This window comes from Callionymus lyra, chromosome 2, assembly GCF_982586985.1.
Source record: "Callionymus lyra chromosome 2, fCalLyr1.hap1.1, whole genome shotgun sequence".
Taxonomy (NCBI): Eukaryota; Metazoa; Chordata; class Actinopteri; order Syngnathiformes; family Callionymidae; genus Callionymus; species Callionymus lyra.
Window position 1 is genome coordinate 15,095,127 of NC_141819.1, and position 23,731 is coordinate 15,118,857.

The window sequence follows — 23,731 nt, forward strand, 5'->3', positions numbered from 1 at the left end:
TTAAAAGCTTAAACAAAACTAACAACGTTTTAAATGTTATATTCAACCATTCAAAAAGTGAGATACTTGATACACTACACCACTTGATTGACATGTTAACTATAATATGTATTTCAGAGAGACGTACATGATACTTTTCATCGACTGAATTTGACACTTCACAGTCTTCTGCTTCTTTATATTAATTTCACATTTTATATGATTTAATAAATGTTTAAATGTCATGAATCATTTTCACATTTTATATAATATTGAAATTTTAAATTAATTTGATGTTAAATGTGTGGAGATTTGATCTTAAGGGGCGGGGCTTATATTAAAGTGGTTGTGTGAATCTTTCAAATTCAGTTGACGAAAAGTATTATGTACTTCTCTCTTATTTCTTTCACATCTTGAGAGGTTGTTTTCCAACATGAACTACCTTGTTTACCACCGTAGTAAATCTGTCTCTTTGTAAAGTTAGGATACCTCGATCAGGTCAATTTAAAGTAGTGATGGGCTGATGAAGCTTCATGAAACAGTGTCATGTTGTTTAGAGGTCACTAGGTGGCGCCAACAGTTTTAAAATGATTTATTTTGTAATTAAAACAGTCGCTCAAAACACAGGAAAATAGTGCAGAGACCGCCATCTAGTGGACTCTGAAAATAATGACACTATTTCATGAAGCTTTATCAGACCATCACTTAGGAAAAGCGGACACAAGGGGAGCAGAAGACCCCCATTAAATTCAATTTAAATTCAATTTAAACAATAAAAACGGCATATTACATGCAAAGTATCAAATATCGAATAAACTATCACTTTTATCTTATGTATTAAATGTTGTAAAACTTTTAAAAAGAACATGATCTTGATCTGGTTCGAATTTAAATGTGAAAAATCATAAACAGCGCAGTATTTCTCTCTAACTTCATAAGTCCGTATAAGTGCAGGCAAAAGGCCATGTCGGGTCCCCGAGCCGCTCCGGGCCCAGGTTTGGTTCAGAACTCGAGCTTCCAGAGCAGTTATTTCAGTTTCAGTTTTGCTTGTTCAACACCTCAAAACTAGTGATGGTCTGGTGAAGCTTTATGAAACAGTTTCATTATTTTTCAGAGTCCACTAGATGGCGGTCTCTTTTCCTTTGGTTTGAACAACTGTTCTAATGAAACATCACATCATTTTTAAACTGATGGCGCCACCTACTGACCTCTAAACAACATGACACTGTTTCATGAAGCTTCATCAGCCCATCACTACTAAAAATATGTTTGAGTGCTCCAGTAGTTAAATTACTCTAAATTATTATCTAAACTTACAATGTTATTTTCAAGATTATTCCCATCACTTTCTAGAAAATAAAAAAGCAAGAACTCTAAAGTCTGATTTTGTATGAATCCATGATTATTAGAGTTCTGCCCTCATGGATCCACAGCTATTGCATAATACATCAACTGTTGCTGCCCGGAGGCTTTTTAATGAAGCTGGACTCTGGACATAAATATGTTTTTAAAGCGTCTACGCTCCAATCATCGTACAATTCTTCTGGGAAACGTTTTTGAATTTGCATGGAAATTAATGTCAACGTAGGCTAACCGCTGTAATTGACACGCAATTAGCAACATTACGGGGACAGCGGCTAATGAAGTTTCCGCGGCTGCGCCAATGATCTCTGCTTAATTATCATATTAATGAAGTCTTTAGTCGCCACTTAACTTAAGTGACGCGCGAGCCAAGGAAGTCGTGATCCTACAGTTTCCCCGGCAAACGTGTCGTCCGTCTCATTACCAGAGAGGTGGAAAGAAGGAGCGAGGAGTAGAAAGAACAAAGAGGTTTATTGAATCATTAAAGCATCTTCACCGGAGGACGAGCGAGTGGCTGCTCTGTGGACCAACACACCAGAAGGTGACTTCCAGCGGCCGCACACCGACAGAAAAAACACAATTTCCAGTAAACACCCCGACATGATTAGGCCAGGAAAAACAGAGTATTGCAGGTTGAGGTCGTCCCACGCCGACCGTCTCTGCTCTTTCATTTCAATTACTGGCTCATTCCCAGCTTCTCCCAAACTCCCGATTAGCTCCGCCTGGCAATTTACAGTTGATGCGGCTGCGTCTCGGGCCGAGAAGCGGTGGAAGCGAGAGCAGCGCAGTAATGGAATGAAATGTCACTCAGTTGTTGTCTTTGTCACGAGGAAGATGCTGGAGAAGTTCTGCTGCCGTGTCGGTTGGAATCCTTGTTGTGCTTCTCTTTCGGCCTGGAATCCATCTTTTTTGTCTCCCGTCAAGCCTTCTTCACCTTCTTCACCGAGGACGAGCTGGAGGCCGACTCTCTCCGTTTGCGCTGCGACCGAAGAAAAATATTGAGAGAGAAGATTTACTTTAGCGAGTCGCTTTATCGAGTTCTTCTCCTCCGACCGCTGGTCAAAGTTGAAGCTTAGTTCAGTAAAACAAGACATGAACGGATGAATCGAAACCATGTGACAATAAATATTACCTGTTAACACTATTTATTTGCATTAAGCAGATTATATTTATGCATTTATTCAAGTAATTCTCCTTCTGTTATCCTCGTTCCGTCAGTCAATTCTATCCGTGCTGGGTTTGACTCTTGTTGCCTCGTGATGAGAGGTTTTCATGTTTGATTTTTATTCTGTTTTTATGTTAAACACTTTGACTTTTGCTATAGAAGTAAATGTATTATTGTTATAACAGTTAATCTGATCCCAAACACATATTTACTCTGAGCCCAGAGAAGCAGAAACACTACTAAAGTAACAGTTGTTATCATTAATAAAAGATATTGAAATAGAAAGAATTTTTGAAAAACAGTTGATGAGTTTGTGATAAAATTTAGGGAGAAAGAAAGGTTTGTGTCGGACTATTGAGACCATTATCTTCAGAGGAAGTTGGTTCATCTGAAGCTGTGGTTCTAGGAATCAACTTGAAAATGTTATCCATCCATCCATCCATCCATCCATCCATCCATCCATCCATCCAATGTGTTGATTAAAGGGTATCTTAGAGCTTAGACCTCCATTTGTAATCTTTCTAAAGTTTGTGTCTGTAACCACACCCTCTGCTGTTATTGGTAAAACATCGAGGTTTGTCACTGAGCGTCATCTATCCTTAAAGTCTCCACCTCCAAGGGACTCGTTGTTTAACAAAGCGGGGCATGATTACAGCCGGCTGGAGGAGGAGTGAAGCCATTATTATGTCATAATGGACTCCGCTCTCGTAACCTCTCGTTCGCCCAGATTTCAGACGGGGGAGAACTTTATAAAGTAATAAGTTCAAACCATGGTCATGATGAGAGACTTACTGCATCTTGGAGATAAAGATTTCAACATTTGAAACATGAGTCAGGAGAGTTATAGTTTCGCATTAGTAGCTCCTAAATAGATCCGAGTCAAATGAAGTGGCTCACCGAGTTCGGAGTCAGAGGTGCTCCGACCACGTCGATGATCTGTTCCTTCGCCTCCAGCTTGATGTCGTCAGCCCCGGCCCAGATCTGAGAGTCGCTGCCCGGCATCGACGTCACGGAGGCGTTGGTGGCGTTCGAAGCGTCTCCGTGTTGAGTGACAGCCGCCGATAAGATCCCGCCGGCGCCGGCTCCGCTCCCGGTTTTGAACAGAGCCTCGTAACGGTGACGCAGCATCTGCTGCTCGTACTCGCAGCTGCTGTGCGCCTGCTTCAGCTCGTAGAGCAGCACCAGGTCGCTGCGCAGCTCGTTGAACATCTGGACGATCTCTTCCGTGGGCATGGGGTTGATATCTGCAGGAGGAGACGGTGGAAAAAAACTATATAAAGTTTGTTTTTGACAGGTTAGTTGGAGGCACAAGGTTCTAAAATAATACTGACTCCTTTAAGAAACATGTTAAGACGTTTTTAATTGTTCAGGCTTTTCCTTGATTTTCTGGAACTCCTGTTGTGTTATCAGTTTTATCTTGATCTTTAAAGTATATACTTTATTGAATATTGTTTTGATTGTTTAAACGCTTTGTGACCCTGGTCTGGAAAAGCGCTATACAAATAAAAATGACTTACTTACTTACATCCAATAAATCCATTTCCACCTTTGGAATCTGAGCTACACATGACACACATTGACCCTGAAAACGTGGGTTCAACACATTCCTAGAGGAAGATGGCGTTCGGAGAGTTCTCCCAACATATTTAAACTTCAACTTTAGTTAAAAGGAAAGATATCCTCGTTTTAAATTAATAGTTTAACAAACTCTCTGGAGTTAAACGAGTCAATCAAACTTCTAGTTCATCTTGGACAAGACAAGTGGAGACTTGACGTAACTTCTCAAGTGAAAGTTTAAGTTACAAACTCAGCAATTTAAAATAACCACAGCTCGAGTCCACTTTCTCAAACTCACCCACTCCTTGATCGATGAGGATCTGCTCAATGGCCTTGATCTTCCTCTGGCCCACCGAGCCCTGCAGCTTCATCTAAATCACACAAACACCAACACACAGCGATGTGATTTAAAGTGGCGATGATACGAGGATAAACAGCCTTTAATTCGTATGAAATGCACTTCAGCGGGCCACTTCAAAACGTCTTTATTCACTGAACTCTGTCTGACTGATGGCCCGCAGGAGCGCTCGCGTTTTGCTAATGCAGTTCTCAGCTGGAGCCGCGGCTGCACATCCGTCTTGAAGACGAATAAGGGTCGCGGCGCAACATCTTACAAATATTTGCGAGCCGCCGTCTGAATTAATCATCTCGGTGCTAATGGGAGATCAGGGGCTCAAGTCAAACACTCGTATACATTTACCACAAGGTCAGAGACTGCAACACTTTATTTGAATTTAATTAAAAGCAAACAGACTTTCCTGGACTGAGGAAATGTAGATTAAGATTTAGAAAGTGAAAAGCTACACTAGAGAAACTTTGGTCTCAATTATTTATTAGGAAATTAAACTTTACAAGAAACTTTTTGTCGATATTTGGGAGGTATTTACACTAGAAGAGACATCGTAGACACATGGAAGGAAACGTGTTTTAATGGACTCACCCTCTGACTGCGCAGTGTTACACCAGATGATTTGAAATCAGGGAACTTGAGGCCTGCGGTTTCTGGAACAGCCTATTGCAGCACAGGACGAAAATGTTTATGTACCGTAAACCATTGTGCACCCACTTATAATATATTCACTAGTCTGACTAAAATGTAAACTTTGATGATTTTAAAGACTGAAATGAATCGTCTTCATCAGTGTTGTCATATTTACTGCATGCATTTACATCATAGGAAAGTCACAAAACGTCACATACCTAATTAAATATACATTTATTGAGGTTGGGATCGATATTTTATGAATTTATTAATATATAATAATATTGATCATAAAATGAAAAGCATCCCGTTTACAACCTTGATGTCCTTTTATGGTGTAAAAGTTGTTATTTTTATGATCATGGTCAAGTTTTTTTGACTATTATAGAACAGGGAAAACATGTCTTGAATGACGTTAAAGAAACAAAAGGGTGTTATTTAGCATCCTCATTGTTATCATTACAAAACACAATGCTTAATATCGCATATTCTACTCTGGGCGACATATATTCAATAGATGGTTTGATGGATGTTGAACGTGTGCACAGTTTTACCGGTTTCTCCGTTTCTCTCTTCTGTGGGAGTTTCTTCTTAGAGACCCTCTTCTCTGCTCGCCTCATCTCTGTGTTGGTGTCCGCTGCTTTGATGAGTTTCTGCCAGTCCTGGTCTTTCCTCTCGCGCTCCTTCTTCCGATTTTCTATCTTCCTCAGCTCCTGCATTAGATACTCTTCCTCTGCCACCTGCAGGACAAACAGTAGAAATGCATCTTTAAGCACAAACAATGAATATATCCACTGAAAAAAAGGTTTAAAAGTATCAGTAACTCTTTTGTTGGTGGTCCCTATAGACATATTTATATACATACATGTATATATATATATATATATATATATATATATATATATAAAATGTCTATATGTTTTAATTTAACTAGAAACTTAATAAAAGTGATGTATTAACAGACAAAAAGCATTTAAGTATCGTTTGTCATGATGAAAAGATAAAACTAACTTGTTCAGGTGTGCGATTGAAGAGCTTCTCCAGTTGCTCTTTGCGTCGGCGCTCATGCCCGGCATCGAATATATAGATCTTCGGCTCTACCCCGGAAGGTGCACGGACCTTGGTGAGCTTCCCACAAACATTATAGTAGCGTTCCTTCAAGTCTTCCACGGAGCGTTTCTAACCACAGACAAAGAAGCGTGTAAGTAAAACATTGATGAAATATAGTTAGATGAAAGGTTTACTCTGTATTGTTGGTGGTCGTAGCGGTCATGGACAACTACGAATCGAAGATCAAAGCGTTTGCATAAATCGAAAAGATGGTCCGTTTCTGATTTTGTCCAGCCGTCGTCGTGGAGATGACTCTGATATTCTTGCTCAGAGTACACCGGCACTTGCACCGTCTAGGCACGAGAACAGGAGGGAGAAAAAGGAAATTAAATAAACAATTCATTTCAACAATCAGCTGAAATTGCTTGTTGGGTTAAAAAAAAAAGTTAAATTTAAATATTAATACACATTTGACAAACAACAGATTTCCAATATAAAGGAGATTTTAATAAAAGTCATGTGATTATGTATATTTTTGTTTGCTATTGCTAGGCAAGAAAATGCTAATAAGCCCCCAAAAATAATAAAATGATGCCACAATATTGTGAAATATTTTGGATTATGAGGCAAACAAAAAAGGTGGCACATTGATGCTCAACGATCTGATGAGAGATGGTCGCAGTACTTAAGGAGCATAATAAAAGATGTTGTCCTTGTCTTTATCTTGCACTCAATGTAATCTTTTCAAACAATTCCAGCTGCATATTTTTACCAAGGTTTCTTCCTGGGATCAGGGGGGAATAGAAGATTCAAACGAGCTTGAGTGGTCTAAATTTAAACAAATTCCACGATGATTTTGAAAGCCTAAGGCAACATCTTCTTTTTAATTCTATGCACATACCAAGTTTACACGTCTTCACTGTAAGCAGAATTATCCATATTATCCATCATTAGAGTTTCATCGTAACCATCTTTTTTACACATTTTCATTTTCACCTTGTTAAAGCGAGCGAACGGGTAGTCTTTGCCTTCCTCTGCTGAGCGGCGCCAATGATGGAAAATGGCTCCATCTTTGCGAGCTGGATTGGTGAAGGGCATCCATTTCCAGGGACGCACTTTCTTACAGCCCAGTTTTGCTTTGACAGTCCTGTATCCTTGTGTTGTATCGCTGGGCAGCAAAGGAGGCGCATCTCTGGAGAGTGGAAGTTTTCACGAAGACAAAGTTTATTCAGTTTTTTAAGGAGATGTCACAGACAATTTGTGAGAAGAGACAGACGTTTCCAAATGTACACAATGATTAGAAAATATTAGCAGAATGCAATGAAAGATCCAACAAAATGAAGTAAACCTCTTACTTCTTATCAGAATACAGCAGAGCATAGACTTCTCTATGCATTCCCTCCGGCCTCTTGAAGGTCAATGTTTCTGTTGCCTTCTTGGACTTTTTCTGAAACAAGAACCAGAAATTTAAAACAATGATCATCTGACATCATTTAATAAAGCAAAAAAACAAACATTGACCTCTGTAAATCTGTATTAACTCATACAGTTCTTTTATTTGAGCAAATGTTGGCTTTAAATGAGTGACCATGTTTTTTAAATAGTGTTTTGATTCCCAGTGACTTCACCTGGGCAGCTTTCAACAGGTAGACACCAAATACCGTTCACTGCACATTTTTTATGAGTCACGGACATATAAACAGCAAGTGACTGTATTTGCCTGAAGGAAAAGAGATCAAGTGCATATTATTTACGTTTTAATTCAATCTCACCTTGTCTGAATTGATGAGGTCCTTCTTGCTGATAGGTCCATCATTCTCGCCTCCCGTCAGCTCCAGAATGTCCCTCACATCAGCACCAGTAGCCATGATCCTTTCTTTCACTAAACTTTGGTTCTAAGGAACTCAAAATCAATCCGTCGTTTTATTTAACGTGAGCATCGAGTACCGGCGAGCGCTCATCTATTTAGCTAATGCTAACAACACCATCTCACAGTTACGTCGGGCGATAGTTTACATTGAACTGGAAAACGTGCACCCGATGCTATGTTATATATTGACCTTGTTATAATCCGACCAGTTCGTTATTCACAAAAGTAAAGAACGAGAATAAAGCTAGACATGCCGTCTATTGTTCCGCTTACAGTTAGCATTAGCCGCTAGCTCTACTTCGTTTTCTCTTTCGGGTTTCACATGCCACGCGGCCGCGACGGCGCCCCCTATGGTCTGACATCAATATTACATTACAATATTACATCAATATTCAGCAAAATTATTTTCTGAAGGGTGGAGACTGGTCAACCAGAAAGCATCCTTACAGATCCATCTACTTTCACTCCAATAAAGATTGATAGAAGCTTGATAGAGTCTACTGACTCCTTTAAGAAACATCTTAAGACGTTTTTATTTGTTCAGACTTTTCCTTGATTTTCTGGAACTCCTGTTGTGTTATCAGTTTCCCTTTAAAGTATATACTTTATTGAATATTGTTTTGATTGTTTAAGCGCTTTGTGACCCTGGTCTGGAAAAGCGCTATACAAATAACAATTACTGACTTACTTACTTACTCCAAGCTTTATCAGACCTTTGTTTATCTTTGTTTTGTTATTGATTCGTTTTTTAATTGGTACAAATAGTTTTTGACATTTCAGATTTTTTTTGCCAGTATTTTAAACAAAACACAGGATATTTTGACAGTACATTACAAAAAGAATGAAATAAATATAAATAAAATGAAATTAATAAAGTGAAACAAGAAAAATTACATTTGAGTATAATATAAACTAAATAAGTAATACCATAAAATACTATCAAACAAAATACATTAATATTCTTGATCCATATAACAAGACAGGTAGAATTTATTATAACGAGTTATTGACCCAGGGTACTCTGGGCCGGATTGATCTGTAAAAAAAAAACATTTGCCAAATTTTGACATGCACAGATTCATCTCACTCACTGACTTTTATTTTAATATCTATTTCCATTATTTTTAAACTACTTTATTTTAAAGATAAAACTTTAGCTGGTCTCCTGATTCGATTTATTTAGAAATTAATTTGTGTGATTTTATTAATACTACTTCTTGACAACCTAAATCCATTCACATTGTAGCTTGTTTGTCAACTATTTTTTTATTCATATATTTGTACTCTTGCTCTTGTTTGTATTGACATTTTAAAGGAAGGTCGCGTAAGAAAGACAGAAATCATTCAACGTGATGTTCCAAACATTATCTATTCCATGCCGCTAGGGGGCAGCACTCAACCGGAAATTGCGTAGCTTTTCAAAAAAGAGCCCGTTCGCTCTCCAGTCCGCCATTTTCGTCCTGAAGTGCGCATTGCTTCTGCAGACGCTGGCCTTGCAGTGGAAGTTTGTCGTAAATAATAAGGCCCAAATCGAACACTAAGCGCTACTATTTCTTTCGAAAGTAAACACTAACTCCAAACCAAAATGGCGAACGAGCAGACTGAGACCTCGGTCCAGAACGCGGGTCCTCCGCAGCAAGGGTGAGTCCATTCATTTGCGGGCCTTTGTTAGCAGAAGCTAGTTCTGCGCAACGCCATTGTACCTATACCCCGTTATTTTATCTGGTCTCGGATTAAAATCGTTTCAACACTCCTGTGTTAAAGTTTGATTCCTGCGTAATAATTGATTGTTTTAATGACCTTTTGAGGTTTTTAAAGGACTGTGAACAAATTGTTCTAGCAGCCATTTTACGTTACAACTGACGACGTTAAGTTAATTGATTCATTGTAAAAATCAGATGTAAATATGATTCTATTAAGTTAACAGAAAAGCCTCAATATATGTTTTACGTGTATGTTGGATATGATCAACGTTATTCGTTAATTTATAACCGTATATTAAATTCTTTATCTTTTCCCGCATTTTACCTTGTTACCTTTTTTACATACCCTAAGTAGTGTATCCATTACAAGTCCAAATATTTCATATTCATTATTCAAGTTAATTGTACGTGCAGGGCCATATTTTTTTTAAATCACATCCTTCCTCTAACTTCCAACTTATTGCTAATTCTAAAGAAAAAATATGTGTTTTTGTGTGCAGAGAAGTCAATGGGAAAGCCAAGAACGAGCCCAACATCAGCAGGAAGGAGAGGCCACAGAAGAGAGGAGGAGGTGGCGGTCGCTTTGAACCCTATGGCAATGTGAACAAAAGATACCGAGTGTTTGTTAGCAACATCCCATATGACGTGAAGTGGCAAGCCCTCAAAGACTTGATGAAGGAGAAAGGTAAGGATTTTGTAAAGGGTGGATTTCTCTGAATGCATCATCCATGTTTAATTTTTTTTCGACCACAGTGAACTCTATAATGGCCAGCAGTTTGGAGATGCATTTAGGAATTTGTGTGGAAATGTCTTGGAGGAAGGCCCTCATTTAGTTTCGGAAAGTGATTCTACTGCTGAAACGGTCCTTTGAACCTTGAAGGAACAAAACATCTCTAAATAAATTGTTGGTTCTTGGGAAGTGGATGTTGGCCATTGAGAATTGAAATGTACAAAATGTACTTTAAAGTTCTTTTCTGGACTTGGCTTATACGTAGACATCAGTAAATTGCAGAAATGAAATGTCCTCTGGAAGGTAACATCACAAGAACTATTGCAAATGAAGATTATCTACGATGAATATCAATTCATGGACACGAGTAATTTGGTTTTCACCAAAGCAAGGTGCTGTCCACGAGGGTGTGTACAGTGTTGACTAATGACTGTAGTTAAATTGCATTTTCTTCTTTTAGGTAACACGTTTTCTCAGCAGATCTACAGTTTGTTCCAAAGACAAATATGTGATGGGATGTGTTGGGGATACAGGTCTACAAAATGTACAACTTCTTTTGCATTGTCCTTGTCCCAAGATGTTTGGTCAGGATGTGGGTGTCCAATAACCACAATTGTAATTGATCTGGAAATCCTGTTTAGACGAAGCTAACATTTGTTTTATTGTCACTGAAATGGGTCCATCTCAGGAGCATGTTTTTTTTTTTTGTACCAGAGCTTTCCTCAAAATTAAATGGAGTCTTTTCTATTCCAGTTGGTTTCCATTTAGGCTAAGCTCAAGAGCAAGAAGCTTGATACATTGTTCAAGTGTGAGAAAGACGACAGTATCTCCAGGTGTGAAGTGAAAACCTTCAGAGGCTTCGTATTGATGTTGACTCTCCACTAATTTACGTCAAGCATAAGTTTGTTTGATGGCCGTATGCAGTCTATCAGACTTAAAGTATTTTTGCTCAAGTCTTCTCCAGAGTTGTCCCATTGTCCATTGATTTTTGCTGCTTTGGGTGAATTTTACAAGGACGTGCAAAGAAGCCCCATTTTGTTTAAAACAAAAGAAACGCAGATAAGATTGCCTTTTGTAGACCTGTATCATATTGTGTTGCTGCTGAGGTGCTGAAGGAAGGCTCCGGACTGGCAGTCCGAGCTCTTTCACCCGCCGCCCTGCTTGTTTCCACTCTAAATCCCAATTGTTCTCTCGGCTTCTCTCCCCTTGGTGTGTGTCGTCTGGAATCTGATTTGTAGTGGGTGAGGTAACGTACGTGGATCACTTAATGGACGCTGAAGGCAAATCAAGGGTAAGTGCAAATACATAAACATAAAACATACGAATACTTCTTGACAAAGCTTTTCTTGGCAGCCTTAGCTTTTTTTTCCAGTTAATGTTGGGAATCGTTTATCAATTAGAACACTAAAGGAGTGTTTCAGTTGGTGGCAGCATGTCGGAGGTGTGCTATCTGGTGGAGCTGGTCTCTGACTCAATTTTTTTGTGGATTGCTTCTCTTAGTTCAGAACCATCGGTTATAACGTAGCCACATGCGAGAGTGACGTAGACGATAAGTCTTCCTGGTTGCTGGATTCTTCCATTTGACCCCAAGTTGAGTTAGTCATTAGGCGGTTGTTGCAGGAGCACATGTGTTAAATTCAACCACTTGGAACAGGCCTTATGTTTTTGAACCACTTAAGTTTGTTGTGTTTATATATTGATAAACAAAAAAAAACACTAAAAATAATTGTAATAATTATGCATGAGAACAAAATGAATTTTCCCAAATCAGTGAATCTGCTATAATCATTACTAACTTTCACGTTTCCTCCTGTGACTTGGTATTCGGCTTGATCTGTGGTCTTCCGTCAACAAAGGGTTGCGCGTAAGTGCCTTTTTATCTACACTTCAATTCAGATTTTCAAAGAATACTTTCTAAATTGACGAGTATATTGAATTTGAAATGGAATTTCTTTTTGTTCCGCCAGTGTTGTTGAGTTCAGGACTGAGGATCTAATGAAGAAAGCTGTGGAGAAGGTCAACAAGCACAACCTCAATGGGCGTCCTTTGAAAGTGAAAGAGGTGGGACATGGCAATGTTTATCTGGAGCAAGACGAAAACGTCACTCAAGTTCTTCAAAGATACTGTGAATGCTAAAGTTGTAAATGTTTTCTTTTCAGGACCCAGATGGTTTTATCTCTCAAAGGGAAATGAATAAATCTGGAATGGGTCCTCCAGGTGGCCACGGTGGAATGGGCATGGGAGGAATGGGCGGAATGGATCGCATGGGGGGTGGTATGGGCGGTATGGACCGCATGGGGGGCGGTATGGGTGGAATGGATCGCATGGGTGGCGGTATGGACCGCATGGGAGGGATTGATCGCATGGGCCCAGGACCGAACGGACCAACGGTCAACATCCCACCCAGCCTCATGAACAACCCCAACATCCCCAACGAAGTGATCCACGGCCTCCAAGCTGGCAGGATTGGAAGCACCATCTTCGTTGCAAACGTAAGACTTGAAAACTTTAGCTCATTTCTTTTCATCGTTTCAAGTATTGCAGCATCACTTGTATAAATGTTGTTCTAAATTTAATCGGTTACTTGTTCTCTGCAGCTGGACTACAAAGTTGGCTGGAAGAAGCTGAAAGAGGTGTTCAGCATGGCAGGAATGGTGCTCAGGGCCGACCTTCTAGAGGACAAAGACGGGAAGAGCAGAGGAATGGGCACCGTCACCTTTGAAATGCCCCTTGAAGCTGTCCAAGCTGTCTGTATCCTTTCAAAATAAATGCTTGGATTATCTGTTTATATTTCACTGGCACAGTTGTTCTCTTAACCACTTCACAGCTATGCTGAATGGACAAATGCTTTTTAACAGAGTCATGCACGTCAAATTGGTAAGTTGCCTTTCAATAGTCTTCCTGACTCTTGATGAAAAGATGGCAATAGTTTTGTTTTCTCCCTTGTTTAGGATGAGAAGTCCATGCCCAAAGACTTTGGACCCCCTGAAAGGGCACCTTCTTCTCTCCCTCGTAAGTCCCATGATTTCTCAATGGTTGACCTTACTATGACCTACTGTTTAGTCTGACAACACTGTTAAGCTTATTGGTTAATCGGATCTTTATACTATTTTTTTATTTTTTTTATTTTCCCCAGGTGGTCTGAGCGGCATCGGGTTAGGTCTTGGACCAGGTGGCCAGCCGATAGATGCCAATCAACTCAACCGTGGAGGAGGCGGAGGCGGAGGTGGAGGAGGAGGAATGGGCAACATGGGCCCTGGAGGTATTTGGTCTACACCTTTTTGTTAATTAGTTAAAATAGAATTATCATTAAACTATAGCTTTGCAATTGTGACTTGTAGGCATGGATGGTATGGGCTTTGGTAACATGGGTGGCCGCATGGGTGGAGGTATGTTGCTTGACGGTCTAAATCTAATCGCCACATCGTTTCAACATTCATCTCTTCTCTGTATAAAGGTGGCGAAAACTTTGGAGGAATGAACAACATGGATCGTTTTGGTTCCTCTGGGATGGGCAGAATGAACGGTGAGACTTTTTCCTACATATTCACTTTAGGTGAAAATGAAAGAAGAAAAAAAAGCCTGGACTTACTTCTTGATCTCTTGCATTTTCAGATCTGGACCGTGGAGCTGGCGGTAGTTTCGAGAGAGACTTTGGTCGAAACGATGTGGGCATGTCCCGTAACAATTTTGGAGAGTCCTTTGATAGAAACATGGGTGAGTTTTCATTTCTGGACTATGAAGGATGTATAAAGTTTTTGGTCTCTTACATGTCCCTTCCTTTCAGGCAACACCATGAACATGGATCGTATGAACTCTGGAATGGATCGCATGGGAACGGGCATGGATCGTCTGCCGGGCATGGACAGGATGGACCGCCCCTCTGATCTTGATCGAATGGGATCCGGATTTGACCGCATGGGTTCCGGAATGGACCGCATGGGGTCAGGAATGGACAGGCTTGGGCCAAGTATGGATCGTATGAGCTCTGGCATCGATCGTCTCGGACCAGGTGGATTTGACCGCATGGGAGGTGGTGCAGGAAGCGCCGGCAGCGGCGGCGGCAACATGGACTTTAACTCTGGCTTAGGCATGGATCGGATCAGCAACACCGGCCTGGACAGAATGTCCAGCAGCTACGACCGCATGGGTTCATCCGGTGGTCTCGACCGATTTCCCTCCGGTGGTCTCGACCGAATGGGCTCTGGAATGGACCGGATGGGATCTGCCGGTCTTGGCGGTCAGTTTGATCGCTCTGCAGAAATGGATCGTGGATTCGGCGGCAATTCCTTCGGTGGCCCGGGAGCAGGTGGACCTGGTGTTGGGGCAAACAACATGAGGAAGGGCTGCCAGATCTTTGTCAGAAATGTAGGACTTTCTTTTTTTTTTTAATGAAACAAACATGTCAAGCCACAGTTGTTTATTAACTACCTTTCCCCTTTAGCTGCCATTTGACTTCACATGGAAGATGCTCAAGGATACGTTCAACGCTTGTGGTGAGTCATCACTATCGAGTCTCCACGTCCACTCTTTAAAGTCCCATTAAATAACATTTTTATTGTTCTATTTTCTGAAGGCATGGTTCAGTATGCTGACATCAAAATGGAGAACGGCAAGTCCAAGGGCTGTGGCGTGGTCCGCTTCGATAGCCCGGACACCGCCGACCGGGCCTGTCGCACCATGAACGGCTTCAGGCTCAGCGGACGAGAGATCGACGTCAGGATCGACAGAAACGCATAAATCCTTCTTCTGTTTCTCGTCTTTGGCAAAACACTCTGTATCGTCCTGGTTTCAATTTTATAATCCCGCTCAAGTGGTTTGTTAAAGATCCTTAGATCATGTTAATTTTACTTGGTGCATCGCTACCATCAATTTTTTAGTTTTATTTTTTACTTTTTTAGAGACCAAAAAATGTATTTTCTTGCACCACGCATTTCCTGTTTCACCTTTTGCTTTGTTCTATGATGTGGTTTGATTAAAAAATGTCAGTTTAAATCTCTTTATTTTTTGCATGCGGTCTTTATTTGGTATTTAATGTAGAGATGCCATTGATCATTTTCTACCAATAAAGAACAATCTTTCTAGATTTCAACATTGTTTCCTCTGGAATCAATCCCAACTGATTCAACCATAGACACAAGTCAAGTTTCTTTAAGGGAATCAAAAGGTGGTTCATATGTCAATAGATGAGAACTTATTATCCGACTGTTGCTACAGTACAGTAATGTTTCAGTTGTAAATAAGTTTAAATGTTTTATATATATATGCACCATTCTACATTAGCTGGCTTTCAGATTAGTTGGAAAATATACTTTATTTTGTTTCATTTTATTTAAAAAGGACAAATAAGTTAATGATTATATGCTTAATACATTTTGCAGTACTACTGTGTTTATGGATAATGTTTTTTTTATTATATTGGATTATTTATTAACTAGAGCTCCTCCTCCATCACGCGGAAGGTCACTACCGGAAAAAGGTCGCAGCACTACATTCAAGATGGCGTCCCCCTTGTGTCGGTGTTACCAGGTGAGAGTGAGGATCCGTTAGCAAAAAAAAAGTGTTTCTTTACACGTCTCGAATCTAAACAAAGACGAGAAACTGTCTGTTATAATTAATAAACTATTTCCAACTGAACGCGTCTTCCTGTCGTGAAGCTTGCTTAGCTTTAGCTTTGTGATGCTAGCCTCAGTCACATTGCACCGGTGTTTGCACGAAACTTGACCAAACTTGTTTTATTTGTATACCAAGTATTGTTAAAGCGAGTTTAAGATATGCATTGAAATGTTTTTTCGTTTGTTTTTTTCATTCGTCCTTTAAATAATAAAGAAATCACGTTCAAAGTTGATACATATTATTACATAAGTGCTCTATTTTTTCCCTTCATGACACTTTGAAATCGTTCTTGACTACAATTATTCACGTATAACATGAGACCTGGACATTATACAAAACATTTCTTACTTGAAACAATCCAGCCAAATGTTTAAAACCTAATGAACTGTCGAGTTTTGCAACGTCACCATAACACCACTGTAGTGAGAATTAACAGCATTCATTTTCTGTCTTCGTTTCTAGCTATGTTTGAGAAGAGGCTCCATGTCTGTCTCTCACTCCTATCTGCTCCTGCACAACAGACCCAATGTCTTCAGGATACGAAGGTTTCCCATCATCACATCACAGGTAACGTCAACAAGTGCAGGAAACATACAGCCTTCTACTGGACGCTGAATAGTTTAGTGGTTTGTTGTAATTTTCTATAGCATTATTTATATTTATTATTAATATTATTATTTGTTTCCTTCAACTGAGAAAAATCTCTAAACTTAGGAAAATGTTGTCACAACATGATCTGGAGCTTATAATCCATGCGTTTGTGTCTTCTCGTCTGGACTACTGCAACAGTTTGTTTTCATGTCTTAACAAGAAGGATCTGTCTCGCCTGCAGCTGAAACAAAACTCTGCAGCGAGAATTCTGACCCGCTCTAGTAGAAGAACTCACATTTCTCCGATCCTTAAAACTCTTCACTGGCTTCCAGTTTCTTTCAGGATCAACTTTAGAATTCTGGTTCTTACTTTCAGATCTATTCATGGTCAGACTCCTCCTTACATCACTGATCTGATCCAGCCTTACACCCCAGCTCGGGCTCTGAGGTCTGTGGATCAGAATCTACTGATGGTTCCTCGCACACGGTTCTGGACCAGAGGAGAGAAATCCTTCCAGGCTGTTGCTCCTAAGCTTTGGAACGATCTTCCTCTCTCTTTGCACTTGATGGATCTACTGACAAGACGTTTTTATTTGTTCAGGCTTTTCCTTGATTTTCTGGAACTCCTGTTGTGTTATCTGTTTTTATCTTGACCTTTAAAGTATATACTTTATTGAATATTGTTTTGATTGTTTAAGCGCTTTGTGACCCTGGTCTGGAAAAGCGCTATACAAATAAAAATGACTTACTTACTTATATGAATGTGTTGTGTCAGGCTTTGATTTAAGAGGGACCTATGCTGTGTTACTTAACTGCCTTTTTTTTTTACTCTCCCAGTTTAAATATTTGTTTCTTATCCCCTTCTTTTTGTCTCTGTATCAGTCGGCAGTCCTGCAGGCCAGGTATTTGTCAGGGGAGAGAGGTGGGGGACGGAAGGGTTTCCTGGGCGAGTTTCTAGACAACCTGAAACAGGAGCTCGGCAAGAACAAGGAAATGACAGAGAACATCAAGAAATTTCGAGATGAAGCCAAGAAGCTGGAGGAGTCGGACGCACTGAAGCAAGCCCGGCGGAAATATGTCAGTGCCCAACGTTTCTACCCCTAACTGTCGTCTTGAGCATTAACAGTTGACTTGATATGTACAGAAAACTATTGAATCTGAAACGGTAAAGACGTCAGAAGTTCTCAAAAAGAAGCTGGGGAACCTCTCTGAGACAGTTAAGGAGGTAAGTGATGATTTAAAAGTTATGTGTACGTTTACATCCATCCGAATATGACTCACTCCAGTGCTTCCACAGGGGCTTGAAGAGGTCAGTCGAACCGACATCGGGAAGAAAATTAAAGAAGGAATGGAGGAGGCAGCCAAGACGGCCAAGACATCAGCAGAGAGCGTCTCTAAAGGCGGGGAAATTCTCGGAAAGACCGGAGCTTTCAAAGCAATATCACAGGTGTGTGGAATTGTTATCAAAGTCCTGTGTTCATTAGTTATTAACTCGTTTAGTTGCCTAAAAGTGTGAACACTTTGGTTTAAGCCATGACTAGTTTTGGTCAATAAAAACTCATGACATTTTACTCTTGTTTGAATTTTGACTTTTTAGTCATGCAATTCCACCTACATACAGTAGGTGTTGACAAAACACTTTCTAACATTTCTGCCTGTTATTTTCTGTTGCTTAGCTCAGTTTTATTAAAGCGATAGTTCACCCAAAATTCAATCCGCTCTCATTTTCTGCTCATGTCGATGTTGGGATTATTTTCAGAGTAATATGTTATCTTCAGAGTTCTATGCAAAAATGTATGTTCATTATAAAGTAACGACTAGTGTTTAGTTGTCGTCGTCTTCATCTCGTTCATAAAGACACTTAAAAACATCCAATAACGTTCATACAGTGGTCCCTCGTTTATCGCGGGGGATACGTTCTTAAAAATACCCCGCGATAAACTAAATCGGCCAAGTAATGAGCTTTATTTTTTACTATTATTATACATGTTTTAAGGCAGTAAAACCCCTAACCACACACTTTTATACACTTTTTTCAGACAGCCATTAACATTTTCTCACAAGTTCCCCCTTATTTAAACACTCTCAAAGTTCAAACTTTCTCAGATTTAAAAAAGTAGAGTACAGTATTAGTAAATCAAACCAAAGATCAAAACCTGTTTTCTGCCTTTCTGACGTCTTGAGCGTATTTAGACCCGATGGTTTTCAAAAAACTTCCCAAAAAGTTCCCAAAACTTTGCTGTCTCGTTTATTGGCGTCGGTAACTCGCCGTCCGGATAGTTTTATATGAAACTTGTCACAGGAGTCTTCGGAGTCTTCGGAGATAAAAACAATCATGCAAAATTATACACAAAAATATAGCCGAAACAGCGAGGCCACGATAGGTGAACCGTGTAATAGCGAGGGACCACTGTATGGCTCGTCTGTAACTTCCATCTTGTTGGTGTCACACCTCAACAAGAGTTATTGTTTTGGTTTTTTTTTTATTCCATGGTCGTTTTCTATGTGTCAGCAAAACGATGGATACACAACAAAACAAGAAATTGATAATTATATAATACTTTTTATACAAGGGTGCCTTTCAAGTCTCTTATGATCACCTGTAAATTAAAGAAAACTCTTTTCTGGTCACTGTAAATGCAGTGTTTTTCTTTATAACCTGCTGCTGCTAGTTTCCTTTTTGTGAGATTAACGGCAACATGAAAACCTTTGGATGTTGTGGTTGATTTAATTATGTTGTCAATGAAACTGACGGTTAAATAGTTGTGGATGTTAGAACTCATAAAATGTGATGTATCAGCTTTTGTTGGTTGTTGTTTTTTTTCATAATGTATTTTTTGTAATCTATTTGCCACACTGTTGCTGAGTCGAACACCTCTGGTCTAACATGACACACTGATGGTCACACATGTTCTCGTCTTCCGTGTTCAGGGGGTGGAAAGCGTCAAGAAGGAGATCGGTGATTTAGGCCACACCGGTCCGTATCGACCACCGGCCAGACTGAGGAAGAGGACCGAGTTCTCATCCAAAGGAAACTCGGATGGTGACAAAGTCTTTGAAGCCAACGAGTATGTGATTAAAAACAACTTATATATTTAATCATCGATCACCAGGATATATTGCTTTATTAGTCTTTAATTCTTGTACAACTTCTTGACATTCTTGCTTTGATCTGAATGTTATTGTCGACCATGTGTTTGTCTGTTCTAAGTACCATGTGTGATCCTCAGGGAAGCCATGGGCGTGGTGATGCACAAGGACTCCAAGTGGTACCAGCAGTGGAAGGATTTTAAAGACAACAATGCTGTGGTCAATCGTGAGGCTGTTTGTACACTTGAGACAAATATTCTCATTATCTGTGTAGCTTGTATAGAATACATGTTGTTACTCACTCTTATTGCATTTCCATTCATTAACTTCGATCATTTCTAATCCCAGGGTTCTTTGAAATGAAAATGAAATATGACGAGAGCGACAACGCCCTCGTACGAGCTTCCCGTGCTGTCACAGACAAAATGACGGACCTCATAGGTTTGTGTTGCGTTTGTAGGACTCACATTTGAAGGTTAAAGCTGATGTTTCCTTCATGTTAACTCAGGTGGACTCTTCTCCAAGACTGAGCTGTCGGAGGTATTGACAGAAATCTTGAAGGTGGATCCGTCCTTCGACAAAGACTCCTTCCTCAAACAGTGTGAAAACGATATCATCCCGAATATCCTGGAGGTGTGTTAGAAGTACGACCGCAGCGGGAGAATAAAGATTTGATTTGAGATTTGTCTTGAAGGCGATGATCCAAGGAGAGCTGGAGGTGCTGAAAGACTGGTGCTATGAAGCGGTATGAAGCTTTAAAACATGTCCGTTTCTGTCTGTTTCGTGACCACATTGTCCTGTTTGTGCAGACGTACAGTCAGCTGGCACATCCCATTCAACAAGCCAAAGCCATGAGCCTCCACTTCCATTCCAAGATCCTGGACATCGACAGCATTGACGTGAGTTCTTCTTCAAGTACCGGATTTTCCGGACTATAAGTCGCAGTTTTTTTTCATAGTTTGGCCGGGGTGCGATTTATGTGTCAAATTATTAACACATTATTACCGGTAGATCATTTTATTGTATTGTATTTTCACACTAAACCGCAAGAGGGCTTTGTAGGCCTGTGTTGATAATTTCGACGTAGAAGAGGAAGCGCCGCATCTTCTACCTCAGGAGTTAGCGGAGTTTTTTAAAAGTGACACGGAGGATGAAGATTTAATTGGATTTTAGTTATTTGGAGTTACACGGATGGTTTGGTAAACTTCTTAGCATGTTATTTATGCTGTAGTTCTCTGAATAACTCTTAATAGGTTATGTTAACATACCAGGCACGTTCTCAGTTGTGTCATGTAACATAACATACCGTACAATTATTCAGCCTGTTGTTGCCTCTATTCTATTCTTATTTTAAATTGCCTTTCAAGATGACATGTCTGTTCTTGGTGTTGGATTTTATCAAATACATTTCCCCAAAAAATGCGACTTATACTCCAGTGCGACAGTTTTCCTTCTTTATTATACATTTTATGGCTGGTGCGACTTGTACTCCGGAGCGACTTATAGTCCGGAAAATACGGTAGATCTTTTATTCTAGCTCTCAAAGCGCATCACTTGAATCTACTGGGTTCATTCAAAAGATGCTCAGAAATGATGTTCTAAGTTTGAAATAAACTCATGTATTGTATGATTTGTTTGTGTCAGATAAAGCACTTTATGACTAGTTCCAAATTGTCGCTCAGCACTTGTCGCTCCATATTTTATTGTGTCAGCTCCAGCACTTTATATTTCCAACTGACTCGCAATATAAGATGTGTTTATTCACAAACTGACTTTAAGACAGTGTGAGAATCAATCACAAACACGGAGTAGTTACCTGGATATAACTATGAGTATGTTTGAGCACTTTAACATGTTCTTCTGTTGGTCTCATTGTCCTCTGTTTGTTTTACAATGAATAGAAAGTAGAATAATTGAACAAAAAACAACCAAATGTTGCTGCAGCCTTCAACAAGTTCTTTCTCTTGGAAAGACGTGTGGAAATGATGAAGTAAGGGCTGGAGATTTCACCTCTCAATGCTTCCAACTGGGTGAAATCGCCTCCAAATGTTGGGGCAGATGGTGGAACCACAGGCCTCCGTTCTTGTTGCCGACCTGTTCCTCCACCGCACTGACGCCAACACAGCTAGTTGTTATTGTTGTTGTTTTTTATGGTCCGTGTCCAGCTGGACACCGGCAGGAGTCGGTTGGTCACACTGCACCACGAGCTGAATTACAGTTGTCCATCTCTGCTCTCTCCAGTTGGCCATGGGGAAGATGATGGATCAGGGTCCGGTGCTGATCATCACCTTCCAGGCTCAGTTAGTTCTGGTGGTCCGGAACACCAAAGGAGAGGTTGTCGAAGGAGACCCGGTAAGTTATACGCACGTTTGTGTTGCTATTGTTCATTTAAATTCTTCTTGACATGGTTCGTTCCTCAGGGTAAGGTTCTGAGGATCATGTACGTGTGGGCCCTCTGTCGAGACCAAGAGGAGCTCAACCCCAGAGCCGCCTGGAGACTTCTGGACATTTCTTCGTCCAGCAGCGAACAGATTCTTTGAGATTCGGTGACTGACAGCAGAAGGAAATATTCAGGCGGGATGGACAGAATGACGAAAAGGAGGAAAGACACTGGCATTTAATTGAAATGCCACCTTTTAACTTCCGCACACAAGGGGGCGCTAGACCTCCACTGCGGGTGGTGCCAGACACCGAAAGTGTTGCCAAGGGTTCAAACGGTGTCGGAATTTTAAAAAAAACGATGTAATTCGTAAACAATGTTGCTGCCACGATGAGCTGCTTGAACCTTTGTTCTCCTCAGGTTGAACCTTTTGTATAAAGAGTAGAAATTAACTTTATCATCAAATGTGAAAAGAGCCACATGTTGGCATTTTTTAAAATAAAAAAAAAGGAAAAGTATTTTTGAAATTTTGATTAAATTTTCCTTCTCATCATTTGTAATTGGTCCAAATTCGCTACTTTTTCGCTGGACATAATATCGTGACCCCTGAAGGTCAGCCGTGCTGCTGACCCAAAACAACCACGGTCTAAAAAAGTCTGAAAGTGACTTCTGTCAACTTTATTTAATCTCGTTTCCCCAGATCAAATTTCCTTCTCTATCCTCAGATGACACTTGACCTTCAGTGTGATAATCTCCGAGTGTAATGTGCCGTAGCGTTGCTCAAATCCCCCCTCCCCCCCCACACACACACACACACACACATTTCTACGCCCTGATGTGTCAACCTCTCGGGGTTACGATGGTAAAACGCTCGTCTTCAACCGTTTCTCGCTGAAACACACTCGGCCTTGGAGCTTAATGACCCCGATAATGTTCTTCACCGTCGGATCAATTGGATCCACGGCTCGTGTGACTGACTATCTACAGCTTGAAGCTTGTCTCTGGTGGCTCGTGTGGCCTTGTGTGGACATGTGCAGTTTTTTATCCGTGAATAAACTCTGTCTTTGAGTTTGATCGTTTTGTTGCCTCATTTACTCAAACGCTACGATGCAAATCACGATACTCAACGATCCGATGTATTGTGATACAGAAGGAACAAGGATATGTTTGTAGTATTGTCCGAGTACTTGTCACTAACTTGACTCTGGCAGTTGGAAAAAATATGTCCAAACATCAGCTTTAAAAGCTGCTGGAGTCGACTGTATCCTCTTGTCCTCAGTCATTGCTAGAATCTCGCAGGATTTCAATGTTCATTTAGCTGTGGAGGACATAGTGATGGTCTGATGAAGCTTCATGAAACTGTGTCATTATTTTCAGAGTCCACTAGATGGCGTCTCTGCATTATTTTTCCTTTGTTTTGAACAACTGTTCTAATGAAACATCATTTTTAAACTGATGGCGCCACCTACTGACCTCTAAACAACATGACACTGCTCGATGAAGCTAGGAGGACGTAACGACTGCTGCCATCTAGTGACTTTAAGTTTAACATATTTGCAGGTTAATTGTTAATTAAAAAAAAATATTTTTAATGCACTTTATTGAACTGTAAACCATTACAGAACTATGGTAAGTGATATGAAGTCAATTGAAAACA

The 23,731-nt window shown here is 40.2% G+C and overlaps 4 protein-coding genes across 4 annotated transcripts; 3 read left to right on the forward strand and 1 right to left on the reverse strand.

The window, feature by feature from the left end:
• Positions 1-1,793: 1,793 nt before the first annotated feature.
• dmap1 (DNA methyltransferase 1 associated protein 1) lies at positions 1,794-8,272 on the reverse strand. The gene is made up of 10 exons (XM_087783648.1): positions 7,868-8,272; positions 7,451-7,542; positions 7,092-7,287; positions 6,290-6,448; positions 6,057-6,224; positions 5,600-5,785; positions 5,004-5,075; positions 4,362-4,434; positions 3,404-3,750; positions 1,794-2,320 (listed from the first exon to the last, which is right to left on the reverse strand). Exons 1-10 carry the CDS (start codon positions 7,961-7,963, stop codon positions 2,261-2,263), a joined length of 1,449 nt encoding a protein of 482 aa, XP_087639774.1. The 5' UTR covers positions 7,964-8,272; the 3' UTR covers positions 1,794-2,260.
• A 1,143-nt stretch (positions 8,273-9,415) lies between these two features.
• LOC148085442 (heterogeneous nuclear ribonucleoprotein M-like) lies at positions 9,416-11,707 on the forward strand. Its single transcript, XM_087783650.1, has 3 exons — positions 9,416-9,606; positions 10,169-10,353; positions 11,637-11,707. Exons 1-3 carry the CDS (start codon positions 9,551-9,553, stop codon positions 11,705-11,707), a joined length of 312 nt encoding a protein of 103 aa, XP_087639776.1. The 5' UTR covers positions 9,416-9,550.
• A 505-nt stretch (positions 11,708-12,212) lies between these two features.
• On the forward strand, positions 12,213-15,490 carry LOC148085443 (heterogeneous nuclear ribonucleoprotein M-like). Its single transcript, XM_087783649.1, has 13 exons — positions 12,213-12,262; positions 12,366-12,459; positions 12,558-12,890; positions 12,996-13,149; positions 13,226-13,275; positions 13,350-13,410; positions 13,535-13,660; positions 13,740-13,787; positions 13,856-13,924; positions 14,014-14,115; positions 14,186-14,766; positions 14,843-14,894; positions 14,975-15,490. The coding sequence occupies exons 2-13, from the start codon at positions 12,394-12,396 to the stop codon at positions 15,136-15,138; spliced, it is 1,806 nt and encodes a 601-aa protein (XP_087639775.1). The 5' UTR covers positions 12,213-12,262; positions 12,366-12,393; the 3' UTR covers positions 15,139-15,490.
• Positions 15,491-15,882: 392 nt separating this feature from the next.
• On the forward strand, positions 15,883-23,148 carry timm44 (translocase of inner mitochondrial membrane 44 homolog (yeast)). Its single transcript, XM_087782580.1, has 13 exons — positions 15,883-15,927; positions 16,477-16,581; positions 17,487-17,681; positions 17,749-17,829; positions 17,902-18,051; positions 19,536-19,672; positions 19,835-19,920; positions 20,043-20,135; positions 20,203-20,327; positions 20,389-20,439; positions 20,504-20,593; positions 21,936-22,046; positions 22,115-23,148. The coding sequence occupies exons 1-13, from the start codon at positions 15,898-15,900 to the stop codon at positions 22,232-22,234; spliced, it is 1,374 nt and encodes a 457-aa protein (XP_087638706.1). The 5' UTR covers positions 15,883-15,897; the 3' UTR covers positions 22,235-23,148.
• The last annotated feature ends 583 nt before the right edge of the window (positions 23,149-23,731 follow it).

Bases quoted from the DNA above. Each gene is read 5' to 3' on its own strand.
- dmap1 (XM_087783648.1), bottom strand. From the start codon at position 7,963: ATGGCTACTGGTGCTGATGTGAGGGACATTCTGGAGCTGACGGGAGGC. The intron at 7,543-7,867 runs GTGAGATTGAAT...TTCTTGTTTCAG, and splicing joins ACCTCATCAATTCAGACAAG to AAAAAGTCCAAGAAGGCAAC. The intron at 7,288-7,450 runs GTAAGAGGTTTA...TCCACTCTCCAG, and splicing joins CTGCTGTATTCTGATAAGAA to AGATGCGCCTCCTTTGCTGC.
- LOC148085442 (XM_087783650.1), top strand. From the start codon at position 9,551: ATGGCGAACGAGCAGACTGAGACCTCGGTCCAGAACGCGGGTCCTCCG. The intron at 9,607-10,168 runs GTGAGTCCATTC...TTTTGTGTGCAG, and splicing joins GCGGGTCCTCCGCAGCAAGG to AGAAGTCAATGGGAAAGCCA. The intron at 10,354-11,636 runs GTAAGGATTTTG...TCTGATTTGTAG, and splicing joins AGACTTGATGAAGGAGAAAG to TGGGTGAGGTAACGTACGTG.
- LOC148085443 (XM_087783649.1), top strand. From the start codon at position 12,394: ATGAAGAAAGCTGTGGAGAAGGTCAACAAGCACAACCTCAATGGGCGT. The intron at 13,150-13,225 runs GTATCCTTTCAA...ACCACTTCACAG, and splicing joins TGAAGCTGTCCAAGCTGTCT to CTATGCTGAATGGACAAATG. The intron at 14,767-14,842 runs GTAGGACTTTCT...TTTCCCCTTTAG, and splicing joins GCCAGATCTTTGTCAGAAAT to CTGCCATTTGACTTCACATG.
- timm44 (XM_087782580.1), top strand. From the start codon at position 15,898: ATGGCGTCCCCCTTGTGTCGGTGTTACCAG. The intron at 15,928-16,476 runs GTGAGAGTGAGG...CTTCGTTTCTAG, and splicing joins CCTTGTGTCGGTGTTACCAG to CTATGTTTGAGAAGAGGCTC. The intron at 16,582-17,486 runs GTAACGTCAACA...TCTCTGTATCAG, and splicing joins TTCCCATCATCACATCACAG to TCGGCAGTCCTGCAGGCCAG.